Source organism: Rhipicephalus microplus, chromosome X, assembly GCF_043290135.1.
Source record: "Rhipicephalus microplus isolate Deutch F79 chromosome X, USDA_Rmic, whole genome shotgun sequence".
In the NCBI taxonomy this organism is placed as follows: Eukaryota; Metazoa; Arthropoda; class Arachnida; order Ixodida; family Ixodidae; genus Rhipicephalus; species Rhipicephalus microplus.
This window is the reverse complement of record NC_134710.1, coordinates 417,526,196-417,553,278: the sequence shown is the minus strand read 5'-3', so window position 1 is coordinate 417,553,278 and position 27,083 is coordinate 417,526,196. Positions and strand designations below refer to the sequence as shown.

The 27,083-nt window shown below is 43.7% G+C and overlaps 1 protein-coding gene across 1 annotated transcript in view; it reads left to right on the top strand.

Moving 5' to 3' along the window:
- LOC119161898 (nonsense-mediated mRNA decay factor SMG5) overlaps window positions 1-8,368 on the top strand; it is a 394,369-nt gene extending 386,001 nt beyond the window's left edge. Inside the window, exons 18-21 of the mRNA XM_075880312.1 lie at window positions 4,079-4,169; window positions 4,909-4,989; window positions 6,170-6,333; window positions 6,768-8,368. Coding sequence (XP_075736427.1) covers window positions 4,079-4,169; window positions 4,909-4,989; window positions 6,170-6,333; window positions 6,768-6,829 — 398 coding nt within the window. The 3' untranslated portion in view covers window positions 6,830-8,368. The remainder of the gene's footprint in view (window positions 1-4,078; window positions 4,170-4,908; window positions 4,990-6,169; window positions 6,334-6,767) is intronic.
- Window positions 8,369-27,083: the final 18,715 nt, after the last annotated feature.

The window sequence follows — 27,083 nt, the reverse complement described above, 5'->3', positions numbered from 1 at the left end:
CTAATCCCGCCCTTGTTAAGTGATCACATCACTCACTGTATGAGTGATGCAGGCACTTACACAACATCGCGCATAGCAGTGTGAACTCGTTAAGTCACACGTTTAATCGGGCATCTGCAACAGGCCCGCGAACGCATGCTGTTGTAAATGGCTGGCAGCCTACTTCGGCAGAGCTGCTGCAGGTGCCCAGCTAGCGCTGTATGATTACTACCTACGAAAACAGTACACTCACCGTTAACCGGCCCACGTTGTCCGTGTCCGCCACTCCATGAATATTCCTTAATCCGAGCGTCACTTCGAACATGGTGTCATGCGTGACCACCATTGAATATGCGCCTGTTCGCTAGAACACACACAGCGACCAAGAACCCCGACCAACGCAACGCATTTGAAAGACTTATTAGACAGAGAGGGCAACGTTGAGAGAGAGAAGGAAGGGCACTGGCGGCGGCGCCGCAGCTGTCGGCGCAGGTGCTCGGTGACGCAACTATTCGCTTATCTACGCCGCCGTTGTGGGAGCAACGCTGGCCGGGGTGAACGGGGGGGGAGGAGCGGCAAACCCGCCAAGACGGCGCCGAAAGGCAAACGCTAAGGCGCATACGGCGGACGGCCGTTCAACGCGGATTGACTCCTTGTAAACAGCAACTCTCCTTCCAGCCAGTCGCACAGCGACGCAGGTTATTTACCAGCCTCGGGTTCTTTGAGTATTTTGACGGAATGCGATTGCAGTGGGCGAGAAATAGTGAAGCAAAACTTGCGGAAAACAAAGTGCACCATGGAATGGCCAGAAACAATAATTATTTCGTCCTCGGTGGCATTAGCGGGAGAGCATCGCTACACCTTTTTCCAGAGAAATTTCTTTTTGTATTGTCTGTGTCAGGCAATTCCGCGTATGTTGCCGCAAACACTGAATGCGTAGTCGAAGCTGGAACAAATTAATCCACAGTAGCGGATGTTTAGAAGGCTTGTCATGCACCACAAAACGTGCCGAGGTTGTTATAACAAACTTTTTGCTGACCACATGATCAGCACATAATTCCATATGGTTGCCGAATAGGCTAGCTAAGCACCTGTAGCAAAGGCAGGGCACGTTCTTGTTAAACGTTGTTAATATAAACGATGGTTGTGCATAAGTGCAGTGACAGCTTTCCGTGTGAATTGGTCATAACCCACGTTTTCGAGCGTAGAAGCGCCTCAGCGGACCTAATCAGCTACCACAGCAAGTTCGTAAGCAATTATGAGGTACGAAAATGTGCAGCTGTTTTCCATGTACTGAATAGTCAGTGTACAGTGCCTTGACCACCGCCATTTCTTAAGCCACCTCCCATATAGACTCCCAGTCTGAACATGTGTGGGACCTTAAACACTAAGAAGCAGTGCCCCCCCGCACACACACACGAAATTTGAGGGCGCACGGGCTGATACACACGCATACTTATTCACAGGCGCACACACATACACGTATACACACATACGGCCACACACACACGCGACCGTAAACGCACGCATGCATGGGCGTACACATGTGCACAGGCACGCTTAACACAAGCACGGACTCGCACATACACGCGCACGCACACATGCACGAGTATACACACAATCGCGCTTACGCGCGAACACAAGCGCAGGCTCACGCCCACACACCCATACTCGGGCAAACATTATGTTCCTGTATATTATCCACAGCAAACATGTAGCTGATAACCAACGCTAAGGTGAGCTTTCGTAACGTGGATTGCAGTTAATTGCCATTATAGATGAAACGCGATTTGTTTCTGCTGGCATTCTGCTGTATTCGGAGAGCACCTTCACACATTCTAAGTCTAGGCCGTCATTTAACACAAGGTCCACATATTCGTGCAGTAGCTAAGCTGCTCGGCCACCAATCCCAAGGTCGCGGGTTCGATGCCGGCCGTGGCAGTCGAATTCAGGTGGAGGCGAAAAGGTAGAAGCCTGTGCACTTGGCGATATCAGCGCCCATTAAAGAACACCAAATGGTCAAAATCTAGAGCTTTCCACTACGACGACCCTCATAATCATATCGAGGTTTTTGAGACGTAAAATCCCAAATATTATAATTATGTGTTCTTCTTATGCTGCATATTCCATCTGATTAATCGTCACCTACACCCTTCTCAGGCACAAAAGCACCCTTAGAGCCTATTTTAGGGTGCTATCGAGGCAAGCACCCAAACAAATGGGTGCTTTTTTTTCAATCGACCATTTATGGGTGTTAAAGGGTGTTGCAAAGGGTGCTTTCTCGTAAAAGCACCCTTTTTACACTCTTTTGGGTGTAAACATTTTTACTGTGCGAAACAGCTACGCGCAATAGCCACGCCTTTCAAACCGCTGAAAAACTTCAGGTGACGCTGCGGGCCACACCACCTGTCGGCGACGACATGAAGTGCGTCACTCTCAGCCCCTCAGTGAGCACACACTGCCCCATTCTTGTACACAGTACCACACGGCCATGTAGAGCCCGCTGCACAGCTGATGCCGCTTCCACAAAACATGATGACGTCACACTGGTGTTTTGTCTGCTAGGAGCGCACGTAAAGTCCTCCAGCTGTGTCTCTGAAGGCGTAGACATGCCTCTGTCGCCAACATCGTCGTCCTCGCCGTTGTCGTGGTCAACATCGGCAAATGTGATGACAGTGACCTGAAATTTGGCATCGCCGCGATTCGCGACAATCCTTGCTTGACGAGCTCCGCGTTAAATGCAATGTATTTACCAGTCTTGGCCGTACTGTCGGAGCTCAAGAACACCAACTACGCACCTCATGTCGTGAATGTTTGGCGAGTGAATCGTTGCTTTAAGCTGCAGCAGGGCACACGGTAAGAATAGCCGCGGCCTCGAGAAGAGGCCTCGTACTGCCAGTGAAACCGAACTAGTTCGCCAACACAATATTTACCCTGTAGCAGCTCGCCGCAAAGCAAATACGGCTCTTATTCACAGGCGTCCAGTTCCTCTGTCCAACAGCGTGTACGAAGTCAACCCACTGGCTACGTTTAGGGTCATGGCTTGAAAAGGCATAAAACTCCATGCACTTTCCGCTTTTTTTGCGCCTCGACGTACAGATTCTCACTACGCAGCGGTTCTCCGACATTCTGGCACGTATTTTCGCTGTGAATGATCATACTCATACGCAGTGGAGGACAACGCAAATCAGTCGATGCGACACGATGAATCGCACGCACGCTTAAACACAGCAAGGAGAGCCCCAATTGAGAGCGTGGCTGGGAGTCGGCCCCAAACACACTCAAAGATCGTCGACGTCGTTGTCACTAGCGTATCGTCACTCAGGATGGTATTTGTGGAATGTATCGCACCGAAAATGTAGCACTAGTGTCGATGTCACAGAGCAGTGTATTTTTTTGTCTCTTTAGCAATTCAGCGCTGGTTGACGTCGAAATAAAATTACTTTGACGCGACGGATACCATTCAAAATTTGCCAAGAAGACCCATGCATACCAAGTGATAGAATGATGGGCAAATCGCGATCTTGAAATTTGATGTCAGTGCTCCTTTAAGACCTCAAGTGCGTGGGCATCAGGAGCGGTGGGGGGGGGGGCGAAATGAGCCCTTCTTCACCCCAAGCTACACAAACATCACCTATTTCCAGTCAAGCGTCACAAGCTCTCCATCCTCCCCGTAGGAGGGAGCAAAGGGGCACAAAACGAAGGTTCGCACTCCCTTAAGACAAGCTCCTCCCAACGCCCATGCTTAAATGCCCTCTGTTACTGAACAATGCAGTTTGTCTTAGTCATTTCATGCTTGCAAGAAAAGGATTAAGCCTGACTGCTAGTGTGGCTTTTCTACAGGGCTGCTACAAACTGTTGCTTGTCCCTGATGCTTGCGGTGTATGAGCTTGATTTATTTCGTAAACATACTTGTAAGACATAATCTGATCTGCACATTGGTGAGGGTTGTTCTTTTAGACACTGTTGTATACATAGCTGGAGGCACTGAGAATTAATTAAATACGTGCATCATTTAATGCAGTCGCAAATACTTGTGCCATAATCACTTTGCTGCTTGCAAAATTAAATTCCTCAAGTCCTCCTTGTCTGCTTTCAGTGATCGCGTGCCTGGACCTGCTGAAACGGGAAAGCGTTGGAGCCCGGGACTCCATCCGCTGGCTTGAGCGGGAGCTGCGCAGAGGAAGCAGGTATACAGGGCTCACTGCAGCTGTTCTGCAAAACTGCTGGAAAGCAGTGCTAGACTGTTGAAAATCTTAGTTCGCTTGAAATGGAGTGTGAGAAGATACCGAACCTTTGTACGTGCCTTTATTTTTCATAAATTGTAATGCACGACCAGAATGAAGATTACGAAGTATGACCGGGAAAATGCAGCCTATGAGAGTACGGGCTTGGGTGATCTTGGTAGCTATTCCATATTGTTTGTAGTTGGTGTCCATCCAATAAACTAAAGTCAAAGTTTCCGCTCGTGTCCGCCTAGTCCTTCATACCAGGTGTTAGTCTTTTAAGAAGTGTGCAATAACGTTAAATGAACTGGAAAAATGATTTGGGTCAGCTTTTAAGTACTTTCAGGCAACTTCAGTGCAACAATTTTTTTGTTTTCCAGCTCAACGCTTTTTTTTATGTGATAACTTTCCCAACTCTTCTTTTGAATAGTGATGGTACAAGCGCACACTGCCTTCGCGTTAACCCTCATTAGAGCTGCTCTTTTGGTGCTGTACCACTCGTTACTGTTTCTAGATATTTTAATTGTTCAGTTCTGGAAGATTGATAATGTATCTTATCACATGTATTGTGTCCTGATTAAACTGAATAAAAAAGACTTTGTAACACAAGCAATAATTTACTGTGGCCCCTTAAAGTTGATTTTGACTATTGATTACAAGATTCTGCGCACTTTTGCTTAATTATTGCCGTATTTTTGTGCAGATATGTGCGTTCTCAGAAGAGCCATGAGCGCCTCTCTCTGTCTCCTATGAAGTACCCAAACCGCAAGGAGAAAGAAGCCTGGTGTGTATCATACGTCAATTTCTATGTCACTGTGCATTGCAATCATTTTACTGTTTTAGAGATTGTATCAAGTTATGTAAAAAACGGTAGACTTTATAATTGTTGCAATTGGTGCATTTTCTGATAGTGAAGGACCACAAGCAAGAATTTGCTACAAAACGTTCTACTTTCACTGGTTTAGGAGAGGGCAGTTTGCAACAGCAGATTGATCAAAAAGCCATTATTTTAGAAACAGTTTGTTTATCTTTAACGTGTGCTGTTCAGAGCTTGCTACAATTTGGTGCGTCTAATGATGAATAATATTAATAAAGTGTCATTATATCTTGCGTAAAGCGTGTGCTGTGTCAAATTTTAACAGAAAATGAGTGTTATCTCTGCCACATCAACAACTGCTTCATGTCTGTAGGATTTTCAATAAATCTAGAGTTCACATGGTAATTCTTGTGCTGTCTGGGTGGCTTTAGCATCCTAATTCAAAGCAGGGGCTCGCAAGTTACATCTCTAAGGTTTTCTCCCTTTCGGCATAGTAAAAATAGCAGGATGTTGAGAGAAACATACAGCTCTGCAATATGTAATAACTGCAGCAGCATTTCTGAGAACTTACCTGATACCCAACAGCTGTAGTAGTCCAGCACATTTGGATTTATTCTAGTACACTTAAAAGTTCATAGCCATACTATAATTAACTTAACTGATGTATGTATGGGCCGTTCTTCTATCTACAGCTTGTTCCAAAGCTTGCTTTGCCCGTGAAATAAATCTCAACACAAAGCACTAATGGGCGATCCTCCGCTGTAACCATCTTTTAGTCCTCTAAACAGATTTAGTGGAATGAAACTCGATCACATGACAGAGTGCAATGTAGAGGTTCCAGCGCAAAGAAGGTCTGGAGTGGTAACTTTCTCAATCCTTGCTGCAGTAGTCTAGTGGCTAAGGTAATCAGCTGCTGACCCGCATTTCGTGGGATTAAATCTCGACTGCGGTGGCTGCATTTCAGGTGAAGGCTGAAATGCTGTAGGCCCGTGTGCTCAGATTTGGGTGCTCGTCAAACAACCGCAGGTGGTCGATCTTTTCAGAACCCTCCACTACGGCGTCTCTCATAATCTTATGGTGATTTTGGGACGTTAAACTCCACATATAAATCAATCGAAACTCTCTAAAAAATGTGTGATTGTTTCAGGGAGCTGTTCCAGATCCTGGAGTGCTGCCACCACCTGGAGAAGCAGTGCCCTCGTGGAGGGCACCCAGCTGACAAGCCTCTGGTAACGCTACTTGTCTGTTCTGGGCCACCCGGCATGCTCAGTGGCCTTCCACCCAATGCAACTGCCTTCGCCAGCTCTGCAGGCAAGCATTGCACTGCCTAGCGCTGCACTAAGAGCATATCTCTGATGATGTTAAGCTAGCGGCACTTCATGTTCTAGCCTAAAAGCCACACTACTACTACCACAGCTTTTGGCTTTCTTCACTTGAAGCACGTGGTATAGTGTCAAAGTAGTAGAGCACTTTTATGATACTAGGCAACATGTGTGTATGTTTGAAGAACCGTTAGTGGTACTATCTTTAGTAGTGTGCGCATATTCACCATTCCTCTGTGTACCTAGGCAACTGTGGAAGGCTTGGTGGCATTCGCATATTGGTCTCAAACATACATTGATCATAAGGCCGCGCACACTATTTTGCATGTTGCAGGATGGGGCAAGTTCTTGGTTTCTACTGCAGATACATAAAATTCATTTCATATCTCTATGTGACAAGATCCTTGCAACCTCTCAATGCAGGCATCAACATGGAGGTTGTGGAAGAATTCGTCACCAAGTGGCTGACAGCGAGTGTGCCCTGAAAGCAACCTGACTGAGACATCAAGGAATGACTCCCGAGTATTTACAGTGGATTTTTTGGAGGCAAGAAACGAGCCCGTTGACCAACCGTGCAGGCACACCGCTTTCATTTGCAGCAAGATTGGGAAACCTGAGCAATGAGTCTTGCATTAAAATATTGCCAGAGTAGCTTTTGGTACTCATTAGCTGATATGCTAGTGAAAGGTTTGGCTTGTCATCACATGCATGATTCGCATCCAATTGTCTGGTGCAGCAGGGGGGAAAAGGCTATCTGTCAGGTGGTAGAAGCCTGAGCACATTTTTTGTTGTAAACCCAGCAATACAGTTTAGGCTAGTAATTCATCTTGCATGCTTGTACTGACTTGGGATCTGGACAAAAGTCTTTCTTTTTTGTACCATTAATCTGATTTGTGCACATTGCACACAAAGGACATTGTTTAGACAATTCAACTGCTATGACTAGTTGTCTAGCATTCAACCTACTCAAGTAAGTTTACTTCATTCAATTACACAATCACTTGTTTTTTCACCGTCTTGTTACCCAATAATATGATGAAACATTTGCCTGCCTTATTGCCTTGCATCAAAATTTTAAAAGAAGCTGGTCAAGAGAACATTATGATTCATATTCAAAAGCGTAACAAAAATGTTTTCGTAAAAAAATTGTTTGTAACAAGAATGTTACTCACAAAACAAGCAAAAAATGTACCTTCTCGTACATCGTTGAGCAAGATTTTGAAGATTTGAAGGGATGAAATTTATGCTATCCCATTGAAACTTTTTTCAGAGCGCTAAATGCCTGCACAATTGCGGCAACAAGCAGGCTCGTTCGTTTGTCTTTTTTTTTTTCTCATTGTTTAGCACTCCACTATGTTTGACCATTTGAGTGGCCTGTCTACTTGTGTTGCAAGTTTGTTACTCACTGGAATAAATCCCAGCAGGTACTTAGTTTTATTGAATTCAAGCTACCATCAGCACCACATCGTTATTACCTGCATATATTCTGAACTGTCTAGTAACCATGCAAACAGTTTCAAAAACTTCACTTGAAAAATACGGCATAAAAGCTTTTGTGCTTGTTTAATATCTGAGCATCTCATATGCAATGTGTGCACAGAAACGGCGCTCTATCGTCAGCACAATGGCTGCTTTTAACATTTATTTTTCGTCATATGCAGACAGACCAGCATAACTTCTTGGTGCCTATCAGCCTTGCACATTTTTTGATATCATACTGTTATTTGAGTTTTATAAGACTTTTACTGTTATTTAGATCAATTAAGCCAAGTGCTTTATTATACCGTCCATTATGTCCTACATCTGCAAAGATGCCAGGTGACGTGATAGTCACTTTCTATTCTTTGTTTACTTGTCTAGTAGACATTACACTATTCTTTATTGTTGCATCTTGTTTCTTTGCGTTTTTTATGCCAAAGTGGCGTAAATATACTTGATACCAGTCAAAAAGACTGTACTTGTTGAAATCAGTGCCATTCAAAGACAATATTTTACATTCCAAATAAAAATATGTTTTGTTATAAGCATTTGTCTTGTGCCTTATTTGAAATTGTGGGCACACCTGTTGCCGCAAGTTTTATAAATGTATTCTGGAATTAAGTAAAAAACTCTAAGAAAGTTAAGCAGCACAATGTACAATTTATGTAACACTTCAAGATGAAGGCCCCCTACTGCACACTCGTCAATGCATTAAGTTCTACAAACAAGCACTTTGCAAGACATAGTAAGCCGCTGTACGAGAGAGAATGGTTAACTTGCCTTGATGTTCTCGCTGAACTGCATTTACCTGATAATAAATCTCCCCCCACACTAGCTTTCTCCACATCACCTCACCTTACACAGGATTTGGAGGAATATAGGGGACAATGAGAGCATTTTTATTAATGCTCACAATTCATCAATGAAGGCCCATGAACGCAATAAAGAAGTAAATAAGGTGTATACTGCAAAGCAAACCTCTTATTGGCAAAAAAGCAAGAACGTCAAGCATTCGTGCAGCAAAGAGACGCAAAAGAACACTGCCCAGATGAAGATAACAAGAGAATGAACAGTTCTCTGGTAGCATTTTTTTTTCTTTCTTAGCTCTGACGAAATCGCCCAGAACGAGTTACAGGCTGAGCAGTCGCTCATTTGAATAACTCAATAACATGCTCTAGCGATGCCACATGATTTCGGGTGGAGTGGAGCAAAGGGGGAGAGGGAGAGATGTCCTCTTTTTCGGTACGTGCTACATGGTGTTGCAGTTGCTCTGAGATCAGCTCACTTTCTACCGAGCGCTGATGTCTAGTGGTGACGTCATCATATTGAGTTACAAATGTTGGCGATTGGTGACGTTTTGGGGACGTCACAAGCCGTTCCAGCTCCGCTCATTCGAAAGCCATGTACGTTTTTACAGAGCTGTCGCAAAGGGCCACGCCAACACTAATATGCAGCCCTGCTACACCCCTTCTCCAACCCAACCCGGGGGTAGTGGGAGCCGATGGGAGCCGACCCTGCTTGGCTGTTTCGAACAACGTTACTAGAACCGGGTCAGTTTCGGAGCTCCTCGTAGGCGCGCGCTCTCTGAAGTGGCCGTGGTGGCCGATGCGAGAACTAGTGGCGCCGCTGTGCCATTTTGCTTCAAGCCGCGCGCGTCGTCTGCTGCAGCGCGAGTGATTCGCATTCTCGTCACAGCTCTCGTCAGTAGTGATAACCGAGATTCACCATTGACACTTGAGCGGTCAACTCAACTACTTCAAAAACGAAAATTTATAAAACATCTGTTTCATGATCACCGCTAATAGTCAGGATCCTTTCCAATCGGGAAACTAATTACTATTTATTTCTTCACTTATTTTTTTACAAACAGTGCCCGGAACACTGTTTTCGGGCGGAATTGGCTGTGCCCGAGAAGCTTGTGTTGGGCGCTAGTTCGCAATACATTATAAAAATAAGAGTGCTTGAAACACAAGACGCCAGAATAGAAGTACACAGGACGAGTTGTTAGTATGCGATCGTCCTTCTATATTGGTGGCTCATCTTAAGCGTAGTTAATTTTGTAATCAGCTGTGCATCTTTCACGTTCTTTCCAGTGTTCGTCGGCGTGCAAAATTTTCCAGCCAAATGTCCACTGCGCTATAATGAAAACACTTTTTAGAAATGCAGTTTGCTCAAGGTGGCATTCTTTTATATTGTGTAGTTTTCAGTCATCTTTCTCGCGAAAGAATTCTCTCATGAGGGCATTAAAAAACTGTAGTTATCATGCCAACTCTCGCGCGAAAGATGGCTAAAGTATTAGCCATCTTTCTTGAATAGTTTCGCTGGGTTATTGCCGAACACTCGTTACATTAGTGATGTCATAAATGAAAGCCTTAGCAAATGAGGAAGCTCAGCAAGGGTATTTTCGATTCCCTCATTCGAAACTTCGGAAAGCTCTCACTCAAAAGCCAGGATCTTCTTATGTTTTTTTTCATTTTTGAGGCAGCCGCACGGGCAAACCTCTTCGAGAGGTTGCGGACCTTTTGTTTTCTGGTTTTCACCACCTTTGAAGGCTTTTTGGCTAGCAGTGGCCTCCGTAGGAGAGGCAGAGAAAGCTAGTAGGCCGCTTTGTAAACACTTTAAAGTGTTTACGATGAACACTAATAGTTGTGGGCACAATCTAGAGCTACCACCTCCTTCCACAATAACAGTTTTTTGTAGTAGCAGCTCTTGGTGCAAGATTTCTGCAGTACAAAAACACCGCACGTCATCCCTGACACGGCATCATCGATTAATTTTTGGCTCCTGCCCGCATCACTCGACAGACTCCGTGACCATGACTTCCCTATTTCTTTTTCTGGCATGAGCTCATCCCTAGCACGTGTGTGGGTGTGGGTGTGTGTGTGTGTTTGTGTGTGTGTGTGTGTGTGTGTGTGTGTGTGCGTGTGTGTGTGCGTGTGTGTGAAAGTTGAAAGAAAGTTGAAAGTTGAAATTTATTTCACCACAACGATACACCGTGATTTACACAAACAAGAAACAATTGTGGCATGTAAAGTAGGAAAAAAGCTGCGCTATAGCAGCTTGGCAGACCGGGAAAAAAGCGAGGTAATATTTTTGGCACTAGCGCCCATTTTCCTCGAGGTGGAAGTATTTCATTTCCCATTTATAATGTACTTATGATATTTGACATTATCGTCCACCTCAAAATGTCACTCACATGTAGCGGACTTGTGAATCAGCCGCCCATCCCTGCGGCACAGCAATGCCCATTTTTAACGCGACAGCGTTAAAGAGTTCGTTTCGCAGAAATTCTCGCGTCGGCGTCGGTTTCGTTGGTTGTGAGCGAAAAATAATCAACTTGGGCGCGACTAGAAAATTGAGCAAGATGCAAATATAAAAAGTTCAAGGCCTGCGTGGGGGTCGAACTTGGGCAGTTTGCGGGGAGAGCGGGGGTTCTACTACACAGGCACGCGTGTGCTTTTTAGAACCTTTTTATTGAGAAATAAATAAATACATATTCATAAAAACCATATTGGTCTACTCGCACCATTTTGACGGTTTAAGAACGGTTCATTTTCACCAATTCATCAAACACCTGCATACGATTTTGAGGTTATATAAAGGTTCTATCTATCTTGCGCACATATTACGCATTCAATGAAGTTTCCCGTGCCGATTTTGCTTTAGGATCCATGTGGCTCACGGCCATGCGTTTTATCTAGAGACTGTAAAGGCCCAGTAATCGCGTCATATTATATGGAACACCACCCTCATTCTGTATTGAAATATGACGTATGCCGTGAGGTGTTATCGGCAGATATTTCTTCAGGGTCTTTTGTACCACATCCCAAAAGAATATCGGATCCCAGCACTCACTCACAGCATGTCCAACCGTTTCCGGTTCGTTACACAGAGTGCAGTTTATGTCCATACCTGACATAGCCAAGAGGTAGCACACCGGGCCCATGCCCCCCCCCCCCCCCTCCCGGAAATTCTTTTCGCGATAGCATAGAGAACAACAAATGACCATTTCAAGGAGGTGCCTTGCCCGAAATGAAGCAGGTGCCCCCCGCCCGACTCCCCTCGAAAAAAATTTCGGGCTACGCTTTGGTTGACTCGAGTAGATGCGCTGGAAGCAACAGTACCTTCAACCAGTAGTGGGGCACAACCCAACATCAGCCTCCAAACACTCCTTGAAGGACGCGCTTCGTCATCATTCCGTAAATAAGATAAAATAACAATACCCAATTACGCTACATACACGCGATACCCCCCCCCTCTCTATCTGCGACGCATTCACTCGACTTCTTTCCGCGGGAACATGCGGGTGGCTTTTTTTAAACTCGTCGCGATCCCAGGGTGGTTCAAAGAAATGATGATCAATGTAATTTCCGTAGCCGCTTTTGCGGCCCGGGGCACAACAATAAGGCATTGTTTATTGGCGCTCTTGTCACATGTTAGAACTCTTTCGTAAGGAACGATAGATCACTAAATAATGGCGCGAAGAAGCAACCGAGCGCCGAAAACGTGTTGTCGTGTCTAAGCGGCAACACGCGCGTCGCGACGCGTGGCGTGGTATGTGAAGCAAGACGGAACAGCAGCGCCATTAGTTCACGCGTCAGCCGCTCATGCCGGCGCGCGCGGGGAACTGCGAAACTGACCTGATTCTAGTAACGTTGGTTTCGAATTTCAGGCCCAAAAGCTCTTGGTTCAACTAGCCGAGGCATCAGCCAACAAAAATTTGGTTTCGTATTCCGACCTACTACAATCTGAAAAATATCGAGTAAAAGGGTGTCTTTTTGTCCCACAGCAATAATCGTCATCAGGCTTACATGCGCTTCATTTCTTGAAAACTCGGTGCTGGCCACTTTCCTATCGAGAATGCAATGTAACCCTGAGAATGGGCATGGTGATCGGGACCGGAATGTACCGGGCTCGAGGCGATAGCGCAAGGATGGAACGCAATATAGATGACGATTATTGTTGCGGGACAAAAATACACCCTTTTTACTCGCTCTTTTTTTAGAGTGTAGTTGTGGCTGCCGTCCTTTTTATGAGGTGGTCCCTCCATACCTCTCTTGTTTCTAATTAAATTTTACCACCTACACAGAACTCAAAAGGACCCTCGAGAATCTGGAACAGCTCCCTGAAACGATTGGTTTGAATGGATCAATGTACTGCATAAGTTCACTTTCATGGGTTTGTTAGTGGAGGGGAAAATCAATGTCGAATTTTCATGGTTGTTTCATGCCAAAATCTCCGTGTGTGATGTCACAAATTTCGAAGTGTATTTTTCACATTTCAGCGAAAGTGGCTCAATGAAACTTCCTGAACCTTAGTATATGTCAAATTTATGGCCCCCTCCAAATACAAATCATACCTTTACTGTTCGGGAACCACGTAAGCTCTAGTACACACCATCCATATTGATAAAATTACGGAGTTAACTCGCATTTCTCATAGCGCGTTTTCTCGCCTCGCAGAAGACCGGTCTTTAAAACTGACAAAAATAACTTGCGTATGCGTGTGAAGGGAGGTTCATTGACCACTCAGGGCTTCCTCATAAAAAATTCCTCATAGACTCAGAAAACGAGTGTGTTATGGTTTCGCGGAAACGACTAGCCTAAGCCTCGTCAAAAAGAAGTTGTGTGGCAACTACTTGCCGAATTTCGGTGAGGTAATGTCGAAGTTTTAGATGACCTGCCAGCTTGCTATACAGCTTTGATGTCAGTTTGTTCGTGCTGAAAAATGTGTGCGAAATTGTCGACAAAAGACTGTTTTAGAGGCATGCACAAGAAGAACGTATAGCAGTGTACATTCAAATTATTGAAGTTTTCCGAAAGTCTACTAAGAATATAGCAACAATTTTTAGCTGCAGTTAAAAGCGTGATAAGGAATGGTCGCAAGAGAATATGCAACAAAACGGATATGGAACGAAATGAGCTCAACAGCTGATCTGCGTGGCTAATAGGACGACGTGTTGTGAGGCCGTTGTATACTTTCTTGGCGTAACACAAGCGAAACCCCTTATTAAAAAATAAAAAGAAGTAGAGAGCAAGCGAGCAATGAAAACTGAGAAACTGGAAATAATGAGAAAACTTATAAAAAGACCGAAGGGAAGCAAAGAAGGCTGCCCGATTGTGCACTTCCTTCGGGCTTGGCACCGCACTATGCTCAATCTCGCCACCACCGTTCCGCAGTGCCAAAGCTGTGGAGTGAAAGTGAGCAACATGCTTGTGCAGGAAAACAGGGTTCCGGATATAACTGCCTTGACATTGACAAGGTTGAGATATTTGTCCTTGTTTAGCATATGCTGCTGCACATCAATACTATATTATGTGTGAGTGCTGACTGTGCATTTCATCATCACCTGCCCATACAAATTATTGTGCTCCTCATCATCGTAGTCTCTCGCCGCGAGCCCTATCAAAACGTTCCGTGTGTATGGTTTCCGCCAATACGCCAATATTGGACTATGGAAACCCGTATAATACGGAAAAGTCCGCAGATAAGAAAACCCCAGATGCGGAAAGGTCCGCATATAAGGAAAGCCACATGATGCGGAAAGGTCCGCAGATAAGGAAAGCCGCGTGATGCGGAAAGCTCCGCAGATAATGAAAGCCATATTAATTATGTGGAAATGAATTGACCGTTTGAACCTGGTGCAAAGCAATATAATGTGTAAATTGAATAGACGTCTATATCTTGTGTACATGCATTACTGAGTACAAATCACAATATTTCCTAAAGATGCATGATGAGGGAATGAATCATCAATATCTTTCCAATTGTCGAAATGCGGAAGCAATATTAGCTTTCAAAATAAAATACCTTACAAAGCTACTGAATTAACATGCTACCAATCATAAATTGTGGTTAAGTTGCAACAAAATAATGCAGTGTTCTATGCAAGGCATAAAAAACCTATAAACTTAATCATTGCATTAGAAAAGCATTATTATGCACATTAGCTCTGCTACAATGAATAATTTTTTTATTTGTCTCTGTGCTCCAACTGTGAATAGCCACATTGCAGTGTTGATCGTGTGCAAATGTGGTGACTGCACCGTCATTTCACGAGCTCCACCTAAGCCACAGGCTGGTGGCAAAAAACATAATGTAACAGGAATTTTTGACCAAAATCTTTAAAACATATATAATAATCATAGCACTGTGAAAGTGTGGTGCATTTTTGATCTCTAGAGCGCCTTGTGGCGATCGGTGAAATGCTGCTTGAGGCTCCGGCATCACTGTGGATGCCCGATTTCACTGCCATAGACCTTGATGTGTCCTTCATAGGCACCTGAAAATGTAAATGATTGGTACAAACAATATCAGACACACATGTAAGCACTTTAGTTCTCATGCACAAGAAATATAATGCACAGAATGAAACTGAAAATTCAAGGCACACAATCCTTCATAGTATGCATATGTGAATACTAGAAAAAAGAAGTGTACAAATTAGTTCTGCCACATGGAAAAAACAGCATGCTTATCACAGTGAAAATAACTAGGTTGTTGTCACAATTTTTAATGGTAGACATAACTCATTGAAATGTCAATAAAATTATGATTTAAATGCTTCCTACACACTAAAACTTCACTAACTGCCAGTAAAAGCCCTCAGTGTACATTTAATAGTGTGTACATGTACATTTGCTGCCTTCAAATTATAAAGTGTGTGCGCCCAATTGGCATCTTGAACAAGTTTGTGGCTTGAAACTATGCAACTTATGAAGGCTAAAAATCACCATGAAAGCAAGCAGGATCAAGCAGCTACCATTACGAACCTGTGCAAGCCATACTATTATGTCCCACCTACACAAAAATAGGGGAGCAAGAGTAACAGACATTTGGCTGCTGACCCGTAGGTCATGGGATCTAATCCCGGCTGCAGCGGCTGCATTTCCGATGGAGGCGGAAATGCTGCAGGCTCGTGTGCTTAGATTTCGGTGCCCGTTAAAGAACCGCAGGTGGTCGAAATTTCCGAAGACCTCCACTACAGCGTCTTTCATAATCATATCGTGGTTTAGGGACGTTACACCTTACTTATCAATCAAGAGTAACAGAAATGAACTGCTAATAAAAGAGTTGGGTGCATGTGCAATCTGTAAGTGCTTACACCTTAGTATATACAGAATGCTCATCCTATTTTAAATACCGATATTGAAAATAACTGCTCTATTAAGAATGTAAAAGGTGAGGTAAAACTGAATGGCTGTATAATAAGTGACCCTACTATGACATTATGCTTTCTTATAACGAAGTCGACTAAGACTCTGAAATATCAGTATGCAAGAGAAAATCTTCATGAAAACAATCAAGTTTCAAGTCGTAATTTTTAATATGGCTACCATGATTATAACAAAAAAAATCGGGCTCAACATGGATAATGTTAGTTTTTAATCCCTATGTTCAATAGACAATGAACTATACCACAAAAAGCACAGCATTGAGGCAAAGCACCACAAAAAAGAAAGCCGACTTTTCTGTTATTACCCACAATGCTTTTGTAATTGTATTTTTACCTCTACTTGCCACTTGCTATCTTGGTAACTGGTTTAAAATAATTAGCTGAAAATGCACGATGCCTACAAAACCTGTTGGTTTGAATCTGAATTTTAAAAAAAAATGGTGAAGTTTGCACTAAACTAGGTGGCACAAGCCTTGAAACAGTAAACCTGGACGACTCTTAAGACTACTTTGGTTGCTTCCGATTTGTTTCTGAGCATAAGCGTGGAGACAGGAGCTTAATTCAATTGCTGCTAACACTAAAATGATTTCAAAATTGCCCCAGCGTCAAAGGATGTTCAGGCATTTGTTGTTTTTCCCATTGGGTCATTCTACACAAAGCATCTAAACCATACTGCCTGGCGACAATCACAGGTATGTTGTTCTAATAAATAGGGCTAGTTTATTCTTTCAAAAACAGTTAATCGCAAGAATATTTTGAAGAGAAGAAGTTTTTGGTCACGTGGGTACTTTCAGAACTTCGCAGAATGTCACGTGGGTGTTGTGTGTGAGAAAATTTTAAAAGAACAGCTTTTTCTTGCCGTCACATTTGATTTAAATATTAAGTAAAGGTGCTTCTTTAAAGTATTTGAAGCCGAGTAATATTAGTCCATTTTTTCCGCCACTTAGGCTTTGAATATTTCAGCCAAACCGTTTATTGCTTGCTTTTTGTGGCAATACTGCACTTTGTATGAATATTTGAGCAATAAGTACTTACTCTACAGAAGGTATATTTCATGAAAAAAATTATTCTTAGGTCCAGAACACAAATCTCACTATATCATCATTTTTGTCCACATTGAGATGCAATTTGCACAAAGTTCTCACCCCATTAAAAATTACTTTTAGGCGTAAGTTGAAATCAAATAAACAGCTCCTGTTTTATGACAAGCTCTACCATTACAATTTTGTTTCAATGAAGAAAATTATTCTTTTAAGTCTCCCATTCACGGCCATGAGGAACTTCGGGACAGAAGCTGTCGTATACCTAATGCGAAAACAGCCATCATTGGGAAACTTCAAAAATAATTTTCTTCTTTAAAACAAAAAGTGTGATGACATACCTTGCCGTATAAGGAGAACTATTTTCTTGCTTCCGATGTGGCGAAAAAACTGCGCTAATATTACTCAGCTTCAAGCACTACACACAAGCACCTTTACTTATAACTAGACCAAATTTGGTGAAAAGGAGGCAGTATTTTTAAAATATCTTTTTACAAACAAAACCCAGACGACATCCTGGGAAGTCCAGAAGGCACCCAGGTGACATAAAACTTTGTTCTCTGCAATATATTTTAGCGATTTGCTGTTTTTAATACAGTAATAGAGCAAAATATTTTGAAAATACATTTGGGGTGGTTGGCAAAATGGCTGGGATGTTTGATGTGGAATTGCCTCATTTCCATTACTTATTCTTCCCAAGCTCAAACTATCACCTCTATGTTACTTCCATCCTTACATGCAATGTCTGCATAGGAAATAAAAAGAAAGACAGGTGTGATAAAGTTCACAAGGTAAGATAATTTCACATTGGATCAATTCCTTACCATAAACAGCAGCAAACCAACGTTCAATTGGAGTAGTAGAAGACACAAGCTATGTACCAGTGTACTAAGAGCCAAGCACAAACTTTTCATTTGATCCTGTGCGGTGATAGACAGGAAGCACTTATTGCAAGACTGATCAGCCTCTAATCAAACTGAATGTGGTTCGATGCACTGTTCAATCCAACACCACATAGGCATCTCGATTATAGAATATTCTTGTGTCATTGATTCATGCACTAGATGGGACAAAAAAAAAGTCAAAAAAGGTGAAAAAGAAAAGAAGGAAAAAAAGAAAGAAAAGGGGGGATGCAAAGTAGGAGCGTTATGATACGAAGCGGTGGCCGCTACGTATACGAACAAAGGAAAGGAGCACTGTAGCACACTACTTTTACTTTGCCTCCCCCTTTTCTTTCTTCTTTTCTTTCACCTTTTTTTTGCTTCCCTTACCCCCAACCTCCGACAGGAGAACACTTCGTATCATTTCAACCTAACGAACGAAAGTGAGGGCTGCGTTCTCCTATTTTATAGTTTTTTTCTTTTCTGACGAACATTGCCAACAGGCACATACGCCTACACCAAAAGATGACGTCATTACTGGCCCCATTTAAACTAACACGCCAAAAATCACAAGGTGACCTACAAAAATAGGTCCTCCTATCGTAACATTGGCCAGCCTATCTGAAGCACTTCCACTCTTCACCCCGATTACCCCACTAAGTGTTTCCATCTGTTGGCTCTCATCTTCACTTTGGATAACACCAAGATGAGCTTACATCAAGCATCAGATTAAGCAACTGTGTTCATGAAAAATTATTGATATGCTGCTTCCTGGCTTTTTATACTACAATACGGTGTTTGATATCCCTGAAACAGCGTAACTGTTTTCTATGCACACGAACCAGATTGCCAACGCAATGCACAATATACAGAATTTTGCGAGAAACATGATGACAACAAAACGACTGGCAACCCTAATTTTTCGCTGTGCATGTTTAAAATGGTCATGTTCACCCAAACGAGGTGCCTTTGATAACAAGCCGGAAAAACGTACAAGTAGGGCCTTGGGGCCTTCCGTAGGTATACTTGCAGCATTTTTTTCTGTGGAGGGCTTATCACCCATAAGTGAGGAACAAAACTCCGGTACGATGAAGAATGTTGGCAGCTATCAGCTAAAGAAAGAACTAATGCAGCTGATGTTCCCTGACAAATCTGTACATTTACGGAGGTGACGAAGCTTCTGTCATTTGTGGCAGTAACCCCAACAGGACCAGTGCAAGAATTGGCACTACCTGGCCAATCAAATGTCCTCGAAGTCGACCCGACTCCCTCTAGCCATCCTGGCTGAATCTGACACATGATTTCTTGAAAGGTCGCTGGACTGAAGAAAAACCACTGAAGCACTCACAATACACAGCGTGAAGTTCCTCTGGAGTGGTCATTTTTGTTTTCTGTGATGAAAGAGCAGCACAGTGTACTGGCAAGGCCCTCCTTGCGACGGTTTTCAATGCCACACAGGGACTTTTCCCTTCGCGTCAAAGGGAGCTTGGGAAGCTTGAAGGGTGCTTGCTCTTTTCTGTGGGCTGCTGCCCCTCCTCGTTTTCTTCTTAAGATCAACCTGCACAAAGTTGTAGACGAGGCCTTTAGAGTTGTATATAGTGATACAGAAATTTTCGCAGAACCCACATTTTCTCATGGCACACAGAGGTATTCTTTCCAAAACTTAAGGCCTCGCATATGCAAACATTTACAATCGATTCGAAGATGCACTTGACTCTAAAGAAGCAAGTTTGTTATGTACTCTATATAACAAAGGTCATTCAGCACAACCACAAGTACAGTTGCACACGGAAACAACATTAGCTGGACGCTGTGGGCCGCTTTCATTGGCCTAGTTTAAGCTATTATCAGTATCGTTGCACACTGATTGTGCAACAATACTGATAATATGCAAAGATTGCCTGATCAATTTAAAGCAGTTCTCAAGGGTCGCGCACGAAAGAAAAAAGCCCACAAGGTGTTTTCCGTTGAAGCTCACAAGTCTGTCGCTCTACTCATGAGCAATGCACGAAATTCAACATCTGTACCAACCAATTCAGAAAACGTTTTCATTAAGATTTCTTCATTAAGAAGACTGACAAGTGGCCAGAATGTGTATTCGAGGGTGAAATAAAAATCCGTGAATCGGACAGCCCTACTTTTGCAACTTGAGTAGCATTTCTTTTTTAAATTGCACTTAAACGGCCTAAAAATCAATATGTCATGTAGCCTGTCTGTTTACGCAAATAGCCTGATGTTTTAACGCACAAAAAGATTAGTAGTCAAACTTACAGCATATATACACATTGCCTGAGCCAATATCATTCTGTGCTCTTCACGCAGAAAAGTCAACCCTCAAAAAACAGCACTGCCATCGTGGCGAACTGTGGGAAATGCGTGCATTTTACATGCATGTGAAATGGATGCTTTCGCAGCAAACTGCAGTGCACAAACATATAAAGCTGTCATGCTGACCTCCCACTGTTTGCCGCCTGTGTTGTGTGACACTTCATAGCAGTCAGATATCCAAAAATTCTCAAAATGTTTCTAGCACTCTCTGCGTTACCATTCAATGTACTCATGAAAGCCATGTCAAACAAAAAGAAACAAGCCCCAACGATTTTATTCATTCACTACATGGTTTTACACTCTGACCAGTAAGCTTTCCATTGCGCAAAAAACAGCTACTATAAAAAATTGATATACAGTCCCCTTAACTCCTTTATGCTTTAAGCCATGTTATTATGTTAAACGGGTGTACTGTTTTACAAAATCTGGTCTGCATGAATTCTTGAACTGGGCACCTTACATGCTGAAAGACACACACAGTTTGAGCCAAACCTAGTTTCCCGTGGAGCATCTTTATGCACTAGAACAACACATCTCGATCTCGTTAGTTGATCAGAACGAGGTGAAAACAGCTCGCACTTGACAAGAACGGGCAGAAGGAATGACGCCTGCACCCTGCAGATGTGCTCCCTGTCCATCCTCGTTCAGGGTGCAGTTTTAGCCTTATGCTTATGCAATTTTGTTTATTTGTAACAATGCTGGCGGCATATTCTTCGTGGGAATAAAGTCTGTGATAACACCAAGTCTAGCCCATGTAATGTATAAAAATAGAATTCAAGATAGCTCAATTCAAATATAACATAGTGTATTCAGCACCATGTCCTGTAGCCATTCCTTAGGCAAGTGGCAGGATGATTTAATTTTCTTGAAAACGTATCTGACTTGTCATCACTACAAGAGCCAACTCTGACACTGGCACATTCTGTTTGCCTTTTCAGATTATAAGGTACCTATTTAGCAAACACCAGAAAATCTGCAAGAATAGAAGTTCCGTTTAAAGGCTTGTTTTTCTTTGTTAAACACAATACTATTGAAAACTAAGAGACCATGCTGTTGAGGAAAGCATAAAGGATATTTTCGGAAGAAAACGCTGCAGGAACGCTACCCTATTGGTTGCCCCCATAGCACCACCAACGGCTACACGCCATCTGAAAACGCAGTATATTTAACAGAGCCAGTCTTACTGCCAATATTGTGAACACGAGGAAAGCAAGACGCCAGCCCACGCGTCTGCATACAACTGAACCAAAAATTACTTCATATAATTTCCGTCATGATGCACTGCATGAGGGGCTCCTCTCCCCCATGACCGCAAAGCACACCCGAAGGCTAGGCGATGGGAGAGAGGGCAAAAGGATATAAGAGAGGGAGGTTAGCAGCTTGATCGAGTGCATCTGGCTGGCATCGATAAAATAGAGGAGGCGTCGCCCTCACCCGCATGGATACAAGTATAGAAGCAGTTCAGTTTGGCGACCCTTAAGCAGTTGACGTAATGCTTTGAATGTGTCTCCTTAATTTACTCGGCAGTCTGGTAATCTACCCAGCAGTTTTATTTCGGTTTCGCCATGTGTTTTCCGACATCGACGCAACCAGTACTTGGTTTCGGGCCGCATAACGTGTCTATCACAGTAAATATAAAAAATCACTGCGTTCATTCAAACCATTTTCACACACTTTGAACACGATGCAGAGAGGGCAACTGACACGCAAACTATTCGGAAAGCTTCGTGATATTGCGTAAAATAGACACAGTATATGCCATATTCTCATTTTAATTTCAGACGGTTCTGTTGTATTTCTCGCGCTAATGTCGGACATCAACGGGTCGCGACATTCGGAAATTGCACCAGAGCGTTACGTAAGCCAACGCAATGGGGATTGACTTGAAAACATTTTGGAAGCTGTTAGAAGTGTTGATTCGAAATCTGCGTATAGCTGGACGTTTGAGGCATAAAGTTGAGCATATTGTAGTCGAATACATTGTCGCAACTGCAGCATCCGTAAAAGATCATTTCTTTGCGACACGAATGTCTACTTGACAAAGCTTGCCGTTTGGCGTATACCATGTTTCTTGGAAAACAGGTGCGTTCCATCAGTTTGAGCAAAACATGCATAAGTGTATAAAACAGCATTGTAGAAGTCACAGGCGTGAAAAACAAGCTGTGATTGTGCTTAGTCATAACATATACGTGGTAAAAATTCTGTCACGTATACGAAGAGTGAGTGAAGCCAGACTTTTCGTCGAGATTAAGGATGAAAACGAGGATGTTGTAGGTAGCCGGCGGATCTAGCCTTGCATAAGTTGCAGGCAATTGCCCCGCCCAGTTTTCTTTTTGCTAGTTGTAGCTAATGTCCTTTGTTTTTTAACTAAGCACGAGCAGGCTTTTAAAATGAAAATCGTGCAAAGCGCGACGTAATCCTGCATAAGACGGCGGCCTTTTTACTATTCCACTTGTGGTATTGTGCCAGTACTCTATCTCGCTGAATTATACCCCAAACATAATTGTCACTTATCACCAGTCACATGCAAGGTCTGTAGCAATCAAAAATTTCAAGAGAAGTCGTGACACCTGTTTCCTAAAGATTGAGGAACCACGCGGAAACACAATATCAGCCACGCTGTCACATGGTGAGCCTAACTGTTGCAATGACTCAAATAAACCTTGCCGTCCCTTCTTGAGCTCAGGACATATAAGCAAACAGCGTTCTATATCACCGTTTCTGTTGCACTTCGAGCACAAGGGCGTCGCGAAGACTCTGATCTTGTGGAGCCATGCTGGTGTACGCGCTGATCCCGTTCGAATGCGATGAAGCAAGTAGGCCTCTTCCCTTGGTAGCCCTTGTGTCACAAGTGGCTGGAGAGGCGTCACCCATAACGAGTGAAAATGCTTACTGACAGCCTCTCGTAGGACACGCTGATTGTCTTTGGAAGCCTTCTTCGTTAGTGTAAGCTCCAGAACACTCCGGGAAAATCTGTCAGCCGCCTCATTACCCGCTATATGCACATGTGATGGAATCCATTGAAACCTAATGTTTATACCAATGCCATGCAGGACTTTAAGGATTCGCAGTGATCTTTCAGTGCGTCGATCTAAAATCAATCCATGTTTTAGCCGCTGCAAAGCGGGCTTACTGTCTGAAAACAGCACGACTTGTTGCTGCCTACAAAGCTTCAGTTTCTTCAGGGCTGTCTGAATTACCACGCTTTCACATGCTGTTGATTAAACAACGCACTCGAGTCGCGCTGCCCAGGACGCCTTTAGAGACGGCATCACAAACGCTGTAGCGCTTGCTCCGCGCACTATGTCAACTGATCCATCGGTGAAAACTTTCAAATGATCGGCATACTTTTCTTCAATATATTCAAGTACCAAAGAACGCACTTCTGCTGTGGGTGTGGAATGCTTTCTGTTCATTCGTGGAATCATCACCTGACAGTCGACATCGTCATGTGACCAAGGTGGGTCTTGTCGAAGTTGTCTTTGTTTGGGAAAATTGATGATAAGATGGCGAAGGGTGTTGAGGGCCACGAAAGCTCGCGATTCGATGCGTCGCCGAAGGCGACTGAGTAGTGCTCTCCCTGCACTCGATTCGCCAAGTCGGCAAAGCTGTTTCAGCAGTCGTTGAGAGGCAAGAAGACGTAACGGTGGAAGACGAGCTTTATGAAGCACCTTTATGCTCGCTGCAAACTTTGGCACTCCTAAAGCAACTCTGAGGCCTTTACGATGACGTTTTTTCAGCCGTTCGTATTGTGACTCACTCGGAGAGATCAAAAGCAATTGGAAAAGCACAAGATTGACAATTAATGCCTCGTGTAACTTTATCATTGATGTTGGGTGACTCCCCCAGCTTGTTCCTGCTGTCCTTCCAAGAATGTTTACACGAGGTGAAAGCGCTGACATTGTCTTGTCTACTGCCCGTCGCCAATTCATCCTGGTGTCTAGTGAGACTCCAAGGAATCTCAGGTATTTAACTTGTTTAATTGATGCATCAGGAAGTAATATTTTCATCCTTGTTTCTCGTCTTCGCATACCTGGGAATAGCATGAATTGAGACTTTTCAGCTGATATTCTTAGTTCAATAGATTCAAGAGAGGTTTGTGCGGTGAGTAGAACTCTTTGGCCGATCATTTCCAATCGCTTATGCTGATATCCAGACAGCCAGATGCATATGTCGTCGGCATAAATTCATATTTGTACTGCCTTGCTCACAGTCTTGAGAGCATTAGGTAAACCAGCCATCGCCACATTGAACAACATTGGAGACAGGACACTGCCCTGTGGCACTCCTCTGGTGATTTTCCTTCAGCTACTGAGCACTGTCCCTAACTTCATCTGCATCGAGCGATCACTAAGAAACGCCTGAACAAAGCGTAAAAGTTGCCCGTTATTCCAATAGATGCAAGACCACTAATTATCGCACCTTGGAACACGTAGTCATATGCTTTTAAAACGTCCAGGAATATTGCCAGAGTTCAAAATCCGTATGCTCTTTGGTGTTGTATGTGACTCACCAAGTTCAAGGTGTTGTCCTGTGCACTCAACCGTTGCCTAAACCCGGTCATACAGGCTGGAAGAGTCTTGTGATTCTCCATCCACCATGTCAGCCGAACACAGGCCAGCTTCTCTATTAGCTTCGCTACACACGAAGTTAGTGATACTGGTCTGTATGATGCGAGTTCTGTTCTGTTTTTACCTGGCTTCAGCACTGGCACAACCCAGGCCATTTTCCAGGCTTGAGGAATGTTTCCCGACTCCCAAACATAGTTGAAATGAATCAGAAGCCTCCTCTTCACTTCTGCAGGCAGATTTGAGATCGTTTGGTTTGTAATTCCGTCAGGTCCAGGAGCAGAGCGTCGACGGAGACAACTTATGTTTGACGTAAGTTCCCGCAGCGTGAAAGGTGCGTCGATGGCAGATGTAGAATGAGGCGAAAGTTGGTAAAGTGGTTCACTTTCCCTTCCAATTACATACACGTCAGCAAACTCTTCGGCTAGAGACGACAATTTTGTATCTTTGAATAACGCGAGGGCAATAAATGGCTTCAAAGGCTCGGGCGTGATTCCGACCCTATTTACTACTCGCCACACCCTTGATAGTGGAGTAAATAAACTTAAACTCTCACAAAACGTTGCCCATTGTTTCTTCGGAAGTTTGTTGCTGTATCGCCGTACTGCTGTATTAAGTCTGATGAACTGAGTTTTGCTAGCAGGTTCACCACCTCTTCGCATAACCTTTTTTTCTACCCATCTTCTGTCCGCACACAAATTACGGAGCTTTAAGTCCGGGTTGGAAAATGTGCAGGTATCTTAAGCATAGTGGTTGCAGCCGCTTTGCTCGCCGGCATATCCTGAAACATATCCCCCGATCTGTGATCTAGACCCTCTCGGTAGCGATCCCAATCAGTTGCTTTGCAGGATTTAGTTGCCGTCAAATGGTAGCCAGCAACATTGATCAATATAGGGAAATGATCACTGCCTATTCTGTCCGGAGCTGTGCAACATGTGAGTTGAACGTCACTTGAATGCAACGTCAAGTCAATAATACTTGTACAAGTTGGGGGCCTAAAAAATGTTACATTGCCATCATTCGCAATGCATAAGTCTAGCTTATCAATAGCCTTTCCCAGACAACGTCCACGTGCATCCGAACTCTTGTCCCCCATGAAGTGTGATGCGCATTGAAATCACCATAAATGATGCGCGGAGCTGAGCAGCGATGACACAGGTCTACCAAAAACTGTTTGATCGAAATTTTCTTGCGAGGAGACGCGTACACCGATGCAATGCTGACTTTGCGGTTTCCTATCTGTGTCCTGATCGCACAAACTTCTATAGCATCTGTGCACAAGTACGCCACATTGAGTGCTACGTGTGGTATCTCTTCGTATATACACAGCGGTGCTTCCATTTGGGAAAGTCATTATGATGGGGTTCTTGTGAGTGACGTATCCAGTGATTGATCTTTGTTTCGATAATCCGGCCTCCGACAGAGCCAAGATCGGAATTTGATATTCTCTCAAAAACAGGTGTAGTTCATTCATGCGAGAAACAATACCGGCACAATTCCACTGCATTATGAAAGGCACTTTTCGGCGATTTAACGTGCACTGAGGCTTGTCCTTTGGCATTCTACTGCTGGTTGTGCCCGAAACAACCAAGCAGCACTGATTCTAGAGCCAGCACGGCCTGCGGCATGATCTTCCCTGTACCTGGTGGCATTGTCGCTAGGTGTGAACGTAGAGCGGCAAACAGAACTCGAACAATCTCCGCAGTGTCATGAATATTTTCCTCGTGTCCTTTTGTCGTCTGCTCAAATTCTTGTCTCAGTATTCTGGCATAGGTAGCTTGTGTAGAAATGTTCTGAGTAGACTCAGTTGGCACGGCTCCTTGTTTTTCTTGACTCGCATTTCCCGGTGTTTTCAGGAAGCATTCTTCTTATTGCACCTCACGTACATTCTTTGTACTAGTTGATAATCTTTCTTTCACCAATGAAGGAAAATCCTCAGGTGATTGAGTAACTGGCCAGGCAGTAGTTGGTTCAGTTGGTTTAGGCCCCACAAGAAAGGCTTTTCGTCTATGCAGTGCACTCACTCGGAATGGGCTCCCACTATAACTGGCGGGATGGTCACTATTGCAGTTTGCGCATTTAAAGTCCGCCTTGCAAGTTTTGAAGTCATGTGGACCTCCACAGCGTCTAAATCAGAGCTCTCCTTTGCAGAATTTCGCCACGTGACCAAAACGTTGGCATTTAAAGCATCTCGGTGGTGGCTCCGTGTATTCAGCGGTTTCATGTCGAGCGAAGCCCAGGTTAATCGTCAGGGGTCGCTTGGTGTT